This window comes from Labrus bergylta, chromosome 9 (assembly GCF_963930695.1).
Source record: "Labrus bergylta chromosome 9, fLabBer1.1, whole genome shotgun sequence".
Taxonomy (NCBI): domain Eukaryota; kingdom Metazoa; phylum Chordata; class Actinopteri; order Labriformes; family Labridae; genus Labrus; species Labrus bergylta.
Window position 1 is genome coordinate 31,253,587 of NC_089203.1, and position 16,010 is coordinate 31,269,596.

At 45.8% G+C, this 16,010-nt stretch overlaps 1 protein-coding gene across 1 annotated transcript in view; it reads right to left on the reverse strand.

Annotated features, from left to right (window-relative positions):
* LOC110002413 (rab11 family-interacting protein 1-like) overlaps positions 1–14,161 on the reverse strand; it is a 15,005-nt gene extending 844 nt beyond the window's left edge. Inside the window, exons 1-6 of the mRNA XM_020658014.3 lie at positions 12,957–14,161; positions 9,237–9,778; positions 7,215–7,821; positions 4,090–6,582; positions 725–863; positions 1–11 (exon numbers count right to left, since the gene is read on the reverse strand). The exon at positions 1–11 is cut by the window's left edge and continues 844 nt beyond it. Coding sequence (XP_020513670.2) covers positions 1–11; positions 725–863; positions 4,090–6,582; positions 7,215–7,821; positions 9,237–9,778; positions 12,957–13,336 — 4,172 coding nt within the window. The 5' untranslated portion in view covers positions 13,337–14,161. The remainder of the gene's footprint in view (positions 12–724; positions 864–4,089; positions 6,583–7,214; positions 7,822–9,236; positions 9,779–12,956) is intronic.
* Between the last annotated feature and the right edge of the window lie 1,849 nt (positions 14,162–16,010).

The window sequence follows — 16,010 nt, forward strand, 5'->3', positions numbered from 1 at the left end:
ACCATCGCCTCCTGCAGGTGAGGGGTGGAAACAGAGCAGCGGTTTAAACAACATGTAGAGTTTCACATTCAGGGAAACACTGTGAGATAAAGTACTGCTGCCTTTAATAATGAACAGGAAGTGTTGCACTGATACTCTTCTCTGTAACATGCTAACTGGAAGCAACACCATATGTTGTTGTTCTTATCGTTGTGTTTCCTGTTTTATTTTGTAGTTCTTCTTCCCAGTGTTTCTTGTCTCACTTCCTCCCTCTGTCTGGTTTCCCTCCATTTCGCCCCGATTGTCTTACAAACTGTCAGACAGCTCACCCTATCCACCTTATGACATCCCACATTGACCTTATGACATCACACACTGACCTTATGACATCACACATTGACCTTTGTTACCGTTCCTTTGAGCTGTTTGACCTCAGATTGGGATCCCTAACCACTTCCTGTTTCTGGGCTCAACTTCCTATCTTAACTTTCACTCTACCAGAAGCTCCTTACTCTATTTCAAAATTAAAAGCACACAGCAAGTAAAGTACTCTCAGATTAAGACAGGACAAACCTTCAAAATAAAAGCCTAATAAGTTTTATTTTGAAATGGGATTTTAAACATGTGATTAAAACGAACAATAATCACCGTTAAAAGTTTATAAAAAAAAAAGTCAAAATGAAATAAAAATAAAATCTGATGAAAGATGCAAAACTATTGTAACCATGGTTACAAGTGACTTTACCTGACTCTTCTCAGGCTCTGCTGCCGCCTGGTGGCCGGCGGTGCGTCCAGGGTGGATGGTGGACTTCAGCTTGTCCAGAACAGAACGGCTCTCTTTCTTCTCTGATAGGCTGGAGGTTAACGGCTTCACTGGATGTGGTCTGCAAAGTCAAGAGGTCAGAGCCGGTAAATGAACACAGCTGAAAGTTTACAGTACATCCCATTATCACTACTCGACTACTTTGGTCTGATCGAAGGTTGGAGAGACATTGGAGGGATGTCTGTCACAGTCGAGTCCTGAATACCATGGACCTCCCTACAACCTGACTTCTTAAAGGAACAGTACTCAAAAAAAAGGCAGACTAACAACAACACTGACAACAACAACAACAACAACATCATTGACATCGACAGCGAGGGGATATTTATAAACTGAGAATCTAAAGAAGGGGGTCTCAGCAGGAAGACGCTCATTCTCTCAGACAGTCTGTCCGTGGTTTATTGTTGATTATCTCGTAAAGAGACGATCCAATGAGATGCAGAGACTTCCTGCTCCTTCATTAAGCCTGGCTCACAATGTGCAATTTATCCCAGATTGAATAAAAGCCGGGGTGTCATGTCAGCTCACACTGTACGACTGAATCGTTTACGACGCCCGACCAGACCTTGAGATTTGACGTGCTCACACTGTACGACCTGATTGTCGGGCACGACCGGAGAGCTCACACTGAACGAGTGAAATCTGGATGGAGCGTTGACAATTGTTAATAAAGTTTCATTTGAAAACTCCAACGGACGACGGTTGGTGAAAGAGAAGGAAGTGGAAGTTGTTGTAGGATATAGGAAAGTTAATACAATCGTAGATATATGGAGACAAGTTTCAGAAAAATGCTGCACTGATGATCTGTACAGAAAAGTAAAAAGAAAAAAAAGAAACACCGGGTTGCATCCTGCCGCTGGTTGCCATGACTACAGTCCTCCATTGTCTCTCGTGATTATATTGTAGTCACACACAACTTCTGCCGGACCCTTTCATGACGTAATCATCACGATTTTAAATTCTAAATATGAAACATGTTTGAAATAAATTGGGGCGTCCCCGGCAATCGGCGCGCAGATCGGGGACGTTAAGATTGGATCTTTGTACCGCTCACACTACGAGATAATAATCTGAGCAGAAAAACAGATAATCGGCCCGATTATCCTGCAGTGTGAGCCAGGCTTTAGTTTGACACTAACAAACAAATCCATCCTGACAATATGATGTCTCTCCTGTATCAGCTGCAGTTTGAACAAAGAGATGCAAACTGAACATGAAGAATGACCTGAGGAATGGATATCTTGTTATTCTAAATGTGCTAAAGGAACCTCTTTTTAACTGAACTTTGTAACTGAAACATTGGGCTACTGGTTTCTCAAACATCTTCTTTAAGTGTGAGACTGTTGAAGACGAGGGGCCTAAACCTTCACCGTCTTCCTTTAATGTCTTCAGCCTGTTCAATCAATCACTCTTTACGTCTGTATCAACAATCAAAACAAATGTTATCTCAAGACGCCTTACATAAAGAGCATCAAAGACCGGACTCATTCTTACGTCCCAAAGACCCAACGCTAACCCATCACGATCACAAAGAAACATTTAGAAAAGTTACTGAGGCAAGAGGCAGAAATCAGAACCAGACTCATGATGAGCAACCGGCTGCCAAAACTGAGCCGGGCTTGAAAATGGGATAGAGTAAGATCCATCAAAGATCCAGAGGAACAAAGATAACAGGTTTCTGTCTGTTCATCATGAGTCTGGTTCTGCTCCTGGTTTCTGCCTGTTCAATGTAAGTCTGGTTCTGATCCATGTTTCTGCCTGTTCAACATGAGTCTGGTTCTGATCCAGGTTTCTGCCTGTTCAACATGAGTCTGGTTCTGATCCAGGTTTCTGCCTGTTCTACATGAGTGTGGTTTTGGTCCAGGTTTCTGTCTGTTCATCATGAGTCTGGTTCTGATCCAGGTTTCTGTCTGTTCTACTTGAGTCTGGTTCTGTTCCAGGTTTCTGTCTGTTCATCATGAGTCTGGTTCTGCTCCAGGTTTCTGTCTGTTCATCATGAGTCTGGTTCTGATCCAGGTTTCTGTCTGTTCATCATGAGTCTGGTTTTGCTCCAGGTTTCTGCCTGTTCTACGTAAGTCTGGTTCTGATCCAGGTTTCTGCCTGTTCAACATGAGTCTGGTTCTGATCCAGGTTTCTGCCTGTTCTACATGAGTGTGGTTTTGGTCCAGGTTTCTGTCTGTTCATCATGAGTCTGGTTCTGATCCAGGTTTCTGTCTGTTCTACTTGAGTCTGGTTCTGCTCCAGGTTTCTGCCTGTTCTGCATGAGTCTGGTTCTGTTCCAGGTTTCTGTCTGTTCATCATGAGTCTGGTTCTGCTCCAGGTTTCTGTCTGTTCATCATGAGTCTGGTTCTGATCCAGGTTTCTGTCTGTTCATCATGAGTCTGGTTTTGCTCCAGGTTTCTGCCTGTTCTACGTAAGTCTGGTTCTGCTCCAGGTTTCTGCCTGTTCAACATGAGTCTGGTTCTGATCCAGGTTTCTGCCTGTTCAACATGAGTCTGGTTCTGATCCAGGTTTCTGTCTGTTCAACATGAATCTAGTTCTGGTCCAGGTTTCTGCCTGTTCAACATGAGTCTGGTTCTGGTCCAGGTTTCTCTGTTCTACATGAGTCTGGTTCTGTTCCAGGTTTCTGCCTGTTCATAATGAGTCTGGTTCTGCTCCAGGTTTCTGTCTGTCCTACATGAGTCTGGTTCTGATCCAGGTTTTTGTCTGTTCTACATGAGTCTGGTTCTGCTCCAGGTTCTGTTGGATCTTTGTTAATGATGTAGAGTTTGGTCTCTGTTTGAAAAGTGACTGTAGATAATATTTGTTCTGAATTCTTTATAAATTAGGATTATTTGATCTGATAGTAAAGTGATGGATCTGCTCTGAGATGTTCAGGTTTTTTCTCTGCAGAGTCTCATGAATAAAAACATTTTTAAACATCCTAATACCTTCCTCTACAGGGAGCAGTGAGCTGACACTGTGAGGTTAAACTGACATGATGCATCAGGTGAACAAAGAAGCAGAAAAAGAAGCTACATTTAGAACAAAGTGTGAGAAAAACACAAAGTAAGAGAAGCCAACGAGAATAATGAGATGAAAAAGACAAATGAGAAGCAGAGCAAAGAGTGAAGCAGCAGGTACCATCCAAACAGCTTGGATGAAAAGACACAACTTATAATGAAACAAGCCGGCCAGCAGCAAACACAGCCGATGGAGCCCAAAAGAACGTGTGAGTCTGTTATTCCACATTTAATAAAAACGTGTAAACACCTACACATGTGGCACCCTGGAGTGAGGATTCTCACCTGCTCTGCTGATGAGGCAGGTCGCTAGCTGGCTGAGTCTCCTCAGGCAAAAGTGAGTGGCGTGCATCGCTCGGGGGCTGGTCAGTGGTGGAGGTGGTAGAGTAGTAGGAGGAGGTGGTGGAGTAGGGGGCCACGGCCAGAGTACTGCTGGCTCCAGCACAGGACCCCGTGCTTGAAGGATGTATGGAGGGGCGACAGACAGGGGTGGGTTGGAGGGCTGCTTGTGTATCAGCTGACAGAGAGAGTGCACAAGGGGTGGAGAGAGAGGAGCGCTCGGGGTCTTGCAAAGATTGCCCAATCTTTGTCTTTGAAGGGGTTCTCGAGTTCGGGGCAACTTTTGCATGAAGGTCTTCAAAACTGATGTCGGATGATTTTCCTGCTACACACTTTTGAGGCATTATGTGAACATTTGAAGATACTGGTGATGTGCTCTGAAACTGATCAGGGTTAGTTTGGTCTTTGACTATGCTCTCTGTTTGGGAATCGGTCTGCTTATTAAAGGACAGTAAGCTAGAAAGAGCTGATTTAGTGGGCTGATAAGACAAAGGTCCTTCGCTGACTCCTGAGATATTTTTAACAAGAGACAACAGCTGTTCAAACTCTCTGTCACTGCTTATGCTTTGGAGGTTTGGGCTTCCCCCACTGTTCTGCTGGGACACTCCTTTTGGTCTAAAGCGAGCACTAACCACACCTGAGAATGACTCCTTCTGATTAGCTATGCTTTGGGGGTTTCCATTATCATCAAAGTCCTTTTGTGTCATTTTTAAGTCACTTCCTAGTGGAGCCTGTCTCGGTTCAGTTTCAACCTTAGACCGATTAGATGTTTGCTTTTGTGAAGTTAAAGCAGTAATCATCTCGCTGGTTACCCTGGAGTTACAAGGTGGTGCCCCGTTATACAGGTCACATCGACAATCTTGGCAATTGTCTTGGCAAACCAGCGAGACTTTGCACAGTTTGTTAGAAGATGATGTTATTTCAAAGGAAGAGTTCATCTCAGGTATGTAGGTGTCCTTTAAGGTGAACAAATCCTCTGGTGGGGTGGCTGTGTCTGAACAGAAAGGAGTTATCTGTGAATCTTCTGGCGGCTGGGAAACAATCCCACTAAAACTGTTGATGCCTCTGAGAGTGTCGACTACCTCTGACTGTGAAGAGCCATCTGAGTCAATGAATCCAAAATCTGAATGATTAACATTCATGTTTAAATCTCCCAAAGCTGGAGAGAAAGACACATTATTGTTGATGCATTCAGTTTCTGGTTCAGACTCTCTCTCCTCTCCTGAAGTAGGCTTCATCTCTTGGACCTTTCCCTCTCGCTTTGAGCCACTGACGGATGACAAGCTCAATAGGTTGGCAACTGGTATCTCACTATCCAGAAACTTTTTAGAACCGGAGTTCATTGATATGATGTTTCTAGCTTCTTCAGCATGCATCGATGAAAGATGGCCGTCTACTTTGGGTTGTCCGTAGCGTCCTCGACATACACGTCCATACAAGTCTTGCTCAAACAGCATCCCTCGCCAGCAGTCAGCGTTATCTTCCAAAGGCTCATACTTAAACTTCTTCAGCCTCTCTTCGGACACAAATACAGGTGAAGTAACATTTGTGGAAGGTTGGGAGTGAACACTCAGGGAGTCAGAGGTCTCGCTGCCTGTGTGAGGGTCTGGAGATATACTGTTTCTCTTTGATTCACCCTCTCTTTCACGTTGCAGTGAGGCCACGCCGGTCTGTGAGAGCAGGTAGGCTTCTTTGTGGACGGCGAGCTCTTGACCTCTGTGCAGCCAGCCGTCAGAGTAGATCTCGTTCACTGAGTTCCGTAAAAGTCTCCTTGGAGGCAAAGGTGGAGGCTCCTCCTCACATGCTTCCAGTTCTTGTGCAAGACTTTTGGTGTTTATTGGAGGATTACTACGTCTACCAGAGGAAGTTTGACTAGTTCTTGGCTGAGGAAGACTCCCTTTAGGGGAGTTCAGTCTGCTTGATGCAAAGGCATCAAAGGAGTCGTCCCATTCTCCTGATGTCTCCGACATTGAACGAGGGGCTGCGTAGTTAGAGGAGTAATGGTTGCCTGCTTTGGGCAGTAATGCAGGGAGGGATATCTGTCTAGCTACGGGCCTGGGGCGATCCCGCTTAATGGAAGCTATATTTGGAGCATTGACACTGTGAGCAGGATTGGGCGTGCAGGGGCAAGATGGCACAGTAGTGTAATGGAAGGGCGATGAGCTAGGAGAGTAAAGAGCTAAAGTTGTGGACTTCTGCAAGTCTTTAGCTATGAGCTCCTCAAAGAAGGGGTTGTGTTGCATATGTGAGGGGAAAGGATTGGAAGGGGAGATGGGGGTTGAGGCAGGAGAAGAGGAGAAAGGATTGGTGTGACTGTAGTCGTCAGGTGAGACATGACCTGAGGGGGAGGCAGAGGAGGACTGAGGGGGTACAGGGGAGCGAGGAGGGAGGGGAGGGGGTACGTCTGGGCTGCTTTCTACCTTAGGAGAAACTTCCAGCCTGTAGAGGGAAATAGGGCACAATAGTCCTCTTAGTTAATGATGTGCCAGGTTACCAAATGGGGAACATCTTTCTTACACAAACAGAGAAGACAACCAAGAAACGAGCAGAAATTCCACAACAGAATTTGCCCAACATCAGTCGATATAACAGTGGCCAAATGAAAAAAGTGTGAAAACAGCAACACAAATTGAATAAAGCAAAGCACGTTTGCAAAATAATCAAGCAAAAACAACAAAAACAAATGCATTGTAGCCATTCCAGACCATCTGTGATTGTGTTGGCTGAGCTCATACTTTATCAACATGGAATGATTTCATAATGTCCTTTTTGAAAGAACATTTACCTAAAGCCTAACAATGGTGCATCTTTGGAAGAGAACCAGGAAATATGCTGGAGATAAAAATGGAATTGCTGGAGTGCTACCTTGTGGAGATTGGAGCATGAGATAATGGTACAGCATGGTCGTAAAATGGAGAATGCTATGAACTTAATCAACTCCATTTTCGAAATGAGCAAGGAGTCGAGCAAAGACTGAATATAGGACACTCAACTAAAAACAGGACTCAGAGCCTGTCATTCATCAAACACTTTATAGAAGAGAGATGGAGCTGTAAATGACCAAGACTCACCTTGGCTTGTTCTGGGAGTCACCTGAGCCAAACCAGCCTCTCAGCCTCCCCTCAGATGTAGACGACTGGTTCAAGTCAGACTTAGCTGGGAGAGACTCACTCCTCCCCCCAGAGAATAACGTCATTCTTAGCTTCCTCCCTTTCTCAGGGGAGCCAGCAGCAGACGGGACAACTGGCAAGGCCGCCTGAGCAGCGCGACCTCCTGCCTGGGCTTTCTGACTGGATGGAGATGATGCCTGAGCTTCCTTTTCATCCTCTTTTTCATCTTTCTTCATCTTGTCAAAAGACCAGCGCCGGCCCTCTAAATAGGAGCCTTTGTCTTCACTTCTCTTGGTGATGTTCTGCAGGGAGCGAGACAGCGGGGAGCACTTCTCCAACAGGACCAGCTTAGACGGATGGGCTCCTGAAATCCTTGGAGTGGACGGCTCGGAGTCGTAAACGTGGCTCCCATTTATACACAAAGAAGACTTGGACTGAGTCATGGTCTGACCCTTGAGAGACTCCAGTGCAGGATTTGTTCGCGGGAAGGCTGTTGTGATCTTGCTGGCTTCATCGCTGAAAGCTCGCTTGTGTGTGAGAACCCTCGTGGTGTGCTGGCTGGTGAGCACTGTTGGAAGGACAGAGCACTGGGTTACAGCTTTTGGATGTTAACAGATGTAAATTACAGAAAATGAATTGAACCTGTTCATTCACAGAGTTATTGAAACATTCAGATCGTTTTTTCTTTTAAAGTCTTTATTTGTGATTTTTCACCCTTAAATGTAGAAATCAAGTATATCCTCTGAAAATAACTCTGTGAGTCATGACTGTCTACAATGGGTGTAACACCCGAGTCCCACTGTCTGTGATGTTTCCAGAGTTTTCAGAGTCCTATCTTCACTTTGTTTACATCGCCCGGACGGCCGGCTGACTCCTCCCCTCGTGTATAAAAGTTGTTTAATTGAGGGACTAGAGAAAAGAAGAATAACATACTGTACTCACTGCTTAACTGTGTTTCTAGATCACGCTCATTTCAGGTAAATTTACATGCAGTGTGAAGATACCAGCATAATAAAGATCACTAGCATTAGCATGCTAACACAACAATGCAGCGCCAGTTGTTTTGGTTTCATGCTGGTGCTCAAGGGCGACATCTGCTGGATCAACAAATAAATCGCATATAAAGCCTTTAACCTGTCTTTCCTTTAAGTAGTAACACAGAAACCACTTTTGGGCTGTGTAAAGAAGACAACATGTATTTGCCTAATTACCCATCAACATTAGCAGCTGTTGGGAGACAGTTAGCTATCCTACAAGTTCAGTAATCACTCCTACTTTTAGCTGAAGTTTCCACCAACTCTAAAGGGTATAAAAGTTTGCACTTTTAAAGATAACTAGCTTAACTAAATTAAGCTAGACTTCTCCCAGACCTGGAGAGCAGCCCTGCAGTGTTCTGCCCCCCCCCCCCCCCAAAGGCTTCCAGAGAGCTGACCAATCAGAAGAGAGTGTGCACATAGGGAGGGGGGGCCTTAAAGAGACAGTAGCTTAAATGAACTGTTTTCTGTTTACTTTGTCTATATTGAAGAAAGTATGATGGAGGGGAGAGCTGTCCTACTTCTGGAGACTGGGCCCACTTCTTTATATTTATTTATTTATTAATATTTTTTTATTAGGTGATTCAGAACAATACAAGATGAGTGAGGGACTTTGTATGTTGAGGGTGTTGAAGGGCCCTGCTTGTTTGTGTGTGTGAGAGTGTGTGTGTGTAATTCAAGTGTACGCTTGTATTTATTTTTCTATTCTTTCTCCCCTTTTCTTTTCCCTTTGGTACAGTAAAAAGAATGGTTTGAAGGTTTGAAGATAACTAGGAGGAGAAAGTGGTAGAAGTGGGATTTAACAGCAGATTGAGCTTGATGAGTAAAAAATAGAGAGATAGAATGACAAAAAATATTAATAGAATTAAATATAAATATGGGTCCACTTCTTTTACAAACTGTGTTCGGGTGAGACCTACAGTCAGCAGCTGTGATGTCATGGACTCACCTTTTTTAGCTAAATCTGCCTCTCCATAGTGGGTGTCCGCTCTCACTTTGCTGCTGTAGATGGGAGAACTTGGAGGGTCAGACATCAGGTCCAGGCTGGGTGGAGGGTTAGGGGGGCCGGGGTTTTCACTGGTCATAGAAGACATGCTACTGTCTGAAGCCAGCGACGAGCACGACCTGGTGTCAGAAGACTTCCGCAGCCTTCCTTTGAAAAAATCTTTCACCTTACTCCTCTTCTCCTCCGCTACTATCTCCACATCTCGCGATTCCATCGGAACGCCACCGTCCTCTCCAAACGGCGGTCCCAGGGACGCTGACAGGGCTGCGTAACGGCCCGGCACAATGGCCGAGGAAGACTCCATGTCCCCCCTCTTCCTGCCTGTGACGCGATCCTTCAGTTTGCCGAACGCAGAGCGAGGTTTGTCCTTCATGGTGAGGTCGAACATGCTGGCTGTCATGTTGTTGCGCGTGAACTGGACCGTGACCTGAAGTTCACCACGTTCCTTCTCCTTCCGTCCCGCCTTGGAGTTGAGTTTAAACCATCTGGAGCCGACAGAAAAAGAATCAGTCAACATGTGGCCGTCAGTCTAAAACACATTACTTTATATAAAGTTTTTACAGATATATGTTTTACTACATTAGAACATAACATACAGACAAACACTGTAAACTGCAGTTCCTCTTGTGTCCACTAGAGACTGGCTCTAGACCCAAGAAGCCACATGCTGACCCCATGTTGTGATGTCATAAACAGCAGAGAGTAACATGTTTACAGCCTGGTGCTGTGTGTTTGACCGGGTGAACCTGTTTATAACTCGTCTGTTTTGACTTCATGAACGATAAGCCATACGCATCATTAGGAGCGTGGTCAATATGGCTGCAGGCGGCCGTGCTGTAGCTCTTTTTCTCGTCTCTGTCTGTCATTACGTTGATCTAAAGTTTTGACAGAGTCATCATTTCCAAAATGGCAACCGCCATGGGCAGGCTTCACTCAGACTTCATAAACTCTTATTAACAGTTTCATTCTTCTTCTTTGATTCAAGTATCCATCTCATGATCCACATATGATCCTCTGCAGGACATCTGAAGAGTGAAGCCTGCACGGCTCCTCGCCCCCCGCAGCAGAACCAGCAGGAACAGGAACCCCTGATTTCCTTTTGTATTTCACAATAAGAGACGAACGCTACAACAAACCTCAGAGCAGGAAGCAAAACACAAATTCCTTGAGGTCGCCCCACCGCTGTTGATGCATTTTAAAGACACATGCAGAACTGTGTGAGGAGTAAACCAATGCAACCCCCCCCCCCCCAGGAGGAATCCAGTTTGAGTTTGACTGAGTACTGAGAGTCTCAGATTAAAGACAGATGTGTTGATGGATTGCACAGATTGTCCTGCAGTGAGGACCAGATCCTGAAGAAGATCTGAACCAGGAAGAGACTAAGTCCAGGTAAACACCAGATCCTGAAGAAGATCTGAACCAGGAAGAGACTAAGTCCAGGTAAACACCAGATCCTGAAGAAGATCTGAACCAGGAAGAGACTGGTGTTGAATTACTTTAAGAGACTCGTCGAGCGCCTCACTTCAGTTTGGAGACGTCTTAATAACCACAGAGAGCCTTTTTACAGTGTGTGTGTGTGTGTGTGTGTGTGTGTGTGTGTGTGTGTGTGTATGTGTGTATGTGTGTGTGTATGTGTGTATGTGTGTGTGTGTGTGTGTGTGTGTGTGTGTGTGTGTGTGTATGTGCATTAAGAGTCTTTGTTGCAGCTGAACTTGTTTCACAGTGAAAACTGCATCTCATCTGATTTGCAATGCATTGTGGGTGCTGCTGCTGGAGGGCTGAGTACTTCATCATCCTGTAACGGTCTGAACAGCCGATCATTCAGTCATGACTCATGATGTGAAGTTTGAAGGCACATGATGATTATGAATAAAACATGAGGGGGAGAAAGATCAAAGTTGAAAGAGGATATATTATCCTCCTCCTCCACCTTTTCAAACAGTCCTCCTCCACCTTTTCAAACAGTCCTCCTCCTCCACCTTTTCAAACAGTCCTCCTCCACCTTTTCAAACAGTCCCCTCCTCCACCTTTTCAAACAGTCCTCCTCCACCTTTTCAAACAGTCCTCCTCCTCCACCTTTTCAAACAGTCCTCCTCCACCTTTTCAAACAGTCCTCCTCCACCTTTTCAAACAGTCCCCCTCCTCCACCTTTTCAAACAGTCCTCCTCCACCTTTTCAAACAGTCCCCTCCTCCATCTTTTCAAACAGTCCCCCTCCTCCACCTTTTCAAACAGTCCTCCTCCTCCACCTTTTCAAACAGTCCCCCTCCTCCACCTTTTCAAACAGTCCTCCTCCTCCACCTTTTCAAACAGTCCTCCTCCTCCACCTTTTCAAACAGTCCTCCTCCTCCATCTTTTCAAACAGTCCTCCTCCACCTTTTCAAACAGTCCCCCTCCTCCACCTTTTCAAACAGTCCCCCTCCTCCATCTTTTCAAACAGTCCTCCTCCACCTTTTCAAACAGTCCCCCTCCTCCACCTTTTCAAACAGTCCTCCTCCACCTTTTCAAACAGTCCCCTCCTCCATCTTTTCAAACAGTCCCCCTCCTCCACCTTTTCAAACAGTCCTCCTCCTCCACCTTTTCAAACAGTCCCCCTCCTCCACCTTTTCAAACAGTCCTCCTCCTCCACCTTTTCAAACAGTCCTCCTCCTCCACCTTTTCAAACAGTCCTCCTCCTCCATCTTTTCAAACAGTCCTCCTCCACCTTTTCAAACAGTCCCCCTCCTCCACCTTTTCAAACAGTCCCCCTCCTCCATCTTTTCAAACAGTCCTCCTCCTCCATCTTTTCAAACAGTCCTCCTCCACCTTTTCAAACAGTCCCCCTCCTCCACCTTTTCAAACAGTCCTCCTCCTCCACCTTTTCAAACAGTCCCCCTCCTCCATCTTTTCAAACAGTCCTCCTCCACCTTTTCAAACAGTCCTCCTCCTCCACCTTTTCAAACAGTCCCCCTCCTCCACCTTTTCAAACAGTCCTCCTCCACCTTTTCAAACAGTCCCCCTGTGGTCTAAATGAAACATCTGTGCTTTGGTCAAAATATAACATGAATCAAGCACCAGAGGAGGTTTGTGACCCTGTAGAAACCAGCTCTCTCAGAACGCTCCGTTTTGGTGTGTGTGTCTCTTTAAATGTAATGACCCCCCCCCCCCCCCCCCCCCCCCCCCGTAGACATCACTCCTCTGTAGAGAGAATAAAAATGGCCGACCTGCTCAAAAGTTTTGTTCTAGGCTGGGGGTGGAGTCCATGGGTGGAGATACCAGGGAAGGGGACGGGATTCCACTGTGACTTCACAAGGAGAACACATTTGAAATGGAGCATTTTTCTCTGTGTTGTAAGACTTATGCAGACCACAAACAAAGGACTGGATGGGTTTACTTCACATGTTGTGGGTCAGTAGACTCTCAGGTTACAGAGATATATGTTCAGAAACACTGTAAGAGTAGATTCTTCATAATATGTCCTTTAATATGTTAAAGGGATATCGAAAGTTTACATAGACATACAGCAGATAGATAATGATTATTATCTCTGCTAGCCTCTAAACACATTTCTTTCTGTTTAGCCACCCCCCCCGACCCCCCCGACCCCCCCGATCCTTTTCGTCATCACTATAACTGGTTCATTAGCTGTGATGCAGGTAACATTAAGAATCCGAACAGGACGTACTCATCTCGAGGACACATCCCGTCCTGAAAGATCTTCTCCAGAGGAATGATGGTCTGACCGAGGAACACGTCCAGGCCGATGAGCACCCGGTGCATGACGGTGAGGACCAGGTCTCCGCTCCCTGGGGGGTAGGAGCTCCGGCCGCCGTCCTCCAGGATCCCCGGGAGAAGCTCGAAACAGCACTCCTCATTCCACTCGGGCACCTCCGCCTTCTCCACCAGCCCGGTGGTGTACTTCTCCTTCCCCACCTGGATGATGGTGTACAGGTAGCGGCTGCCGTGCTTGCCCTTGGTCCGCAGTCCTCTCCCGCGGAGGACGGTGACATTCACGTGAGTGGGCACCCATCTCTGATCATCGTCCAGATCGATCAGTGACATCATCTTGGACCGATGCTGTTAACGTGTCCTTAAATACGCACAATGTCTGTTATTCCTTTGTCGTACCTGTGGGCTCGGAGACCACCCCCCCTGTGCACTGGGCTCCGTGCTGCGCAAAAAAACCTCTGCAGAATCCGTCAGTCCGCTGAAGAGAGGGTTTATCCGAGGTCACTTTCTGGACAGCACACCGGGATCAACTCAAAGCTCCGCATGCCATTCCCAAATCCAATCAGAGCAAACCATGTGAGTCCGGCTACTGCGTGCAGGATTCTCCCCGAAGTCCGCTCCTCCTGCGTGTCGCATCACTTAAGTCTAGAGTCCAAAAATGTGCCCTTGACTGTGCCCACGGACCGGCCCACCCTCCTCCAGAGCCTCCTCCAGAGCCTCCTCCAGCAGCAGCAGGCCTGCACGCAGAGAGGGAGCTGCCGCAGAATGAGGGAGAAAGAGGAGTCACATCCACACACTCATCATGTCCTGCTCCGTGTGCAGAAGCGTCACAGCAGACAGTCCGGTGCTGCTGCTGCTGAGATCATGTGAGCAGAGAGGAGACATGCGGAGAGTCTGCTCAACACATGAGTCCACTCTACTGTCTGGGCGGAACCGTTCAAGAGAAACAACACATCTTATTCTCATTTATTTCCCTCCAACAAATCACCAAGAAGAAACGAGCTTTAAGAAGAGGTTGCTGAAATACAGATACAAAGGAAAGATAAAAAAAAAGATCATGTTTGTGTTTTTATTGTTGTATGTGGACCCTGAAGAATGACGTCACACCCCCTCTCCTTTATGGCACAGTGTCAATTTAAAGAAACAGTGCAGCCCCCCCCCCCCCCCCCCCCCCGACCTTTACTGGAGATCTGATTCCTGCTGACAATCTGCATCAGGTTTCTGTCATTCACAGAACTACGACGCCATCTGGTGGAGATCAGAGACAGTGCAGGTACTGAGGGCTTCATCACCAAGAGAGCCACATCTAGATATTAAAACACTAACATTATGTAACTTTAATAGAAGCTTGAGGGGTTAGCTTAAAGGTGAAGCAGTAATCGTTTCATTCTATTGTATAAAGTCAATGAAAGATTCTATTCTTCTACGTTGTGTGGAGTGTAATCTTTCTTCTCAAGGTTCTTAGGATGCAGAGAATACATGAAGAGTGAGTTCAGCCCCGTCGGTGTCCTCGGTCTACGCTCCCTTTAAAGAGTTTATGCTGCAGCTTCAGCAGCTCTTTGAAACATTCATTCTGATGTAAGTTTGAGTTCTCTTTAAAGCTCCAGTGAAATGTTTTTAGTTTGTTATGAAAGAAGATGAGCAAACAAAACCATCAACATAAAGATTCAATATTTCTATTTAGTAACTTTCATTCTGTTTAAGCCAGCAGGTAGGATGTGAAGATGGATGGGTGGATGATGGATGATGGATGACTGATGGATGGATGATGGATGGATGGTTGATGGATTGATGGATGATGGATGGATGGTTGATGGATGGATGGATGATGGATGGATTAGATGATGGATGGATAATGGATTGATGGATGATGGATGGATGATGGATGGATGATGGATGGATTAGATGATGGATGATGGATGGATGGTTGATGGATGCTGGATTGATGGATGATGGATGGATGGTTGATGGATGGATGGATGATGGATGGATTAGATGATGGATGGATGATGGATGATGGATGGATGATGGATTGATGGATGATGGATGGATGATGGATGGACGATGGATGGATGGTTGATGGATGATGGATGGATGATGGATGGTTGATGGATGGATGATGGATGGATGGTTGATGGATGATGATGGATGGATGGACGATGGATGGATGATGGATGGATGATGGATTGATGGATGATGGATGGATGATGGATGGATGATGGATGGATGGATGATGGATAGTTGATGGATGGATAGTTGATGGATGGATAGTTGATGGATGGATGATGGATGGATGGATGATGGATGGATGATGGATTGATGGATGATGGATGGATGATGGATGATGGATGGATAGTTGATGGATGGATAGTTGATGGATGGATGATGGATGATGGATGATGGATGGATAGTTGATGGATGGATAGTTGATGGATGGATGATGGATTGATGGATGATGGATGGATGATGGATGATGGATGGATAGTTGATGGATAGATAGTTGGTGGATGGATGATGGATGGATTAGATGATGGATGGATGATGGATTGATGGATGATGGATGGATGATGGATGGATAGTTGATGGATGGATGATGGATGGATGGATGATGGATGGATGATGGATTGATGGATGATGGATGGATGATGGATGGATAGTTGATGGATGGATGATGGATGGATTAGATGATGGATGGATGATGGATTGATGGATGATGGATGGATGATGGATGATGGATGGATAGTTGATGGATGGATTAGTTGATGGATGGATGATGGATGGATGGATGATGGATGGATGATGGATTGATGGATGATGGATGGATGATGGATGGATAGTTGATGGATGGATAGTTGATGGATGGATGATGGATGGATTAGATGATGGATGGATGATGGATGGATGATGTAGGGATGAATGGATGATGGATGGTTGATGGATGATGGATTCTGGATGGATGAATGATGGATGTCTGGTTGGATAAAAATGAAGCATCATCAAGGTTTTCAGC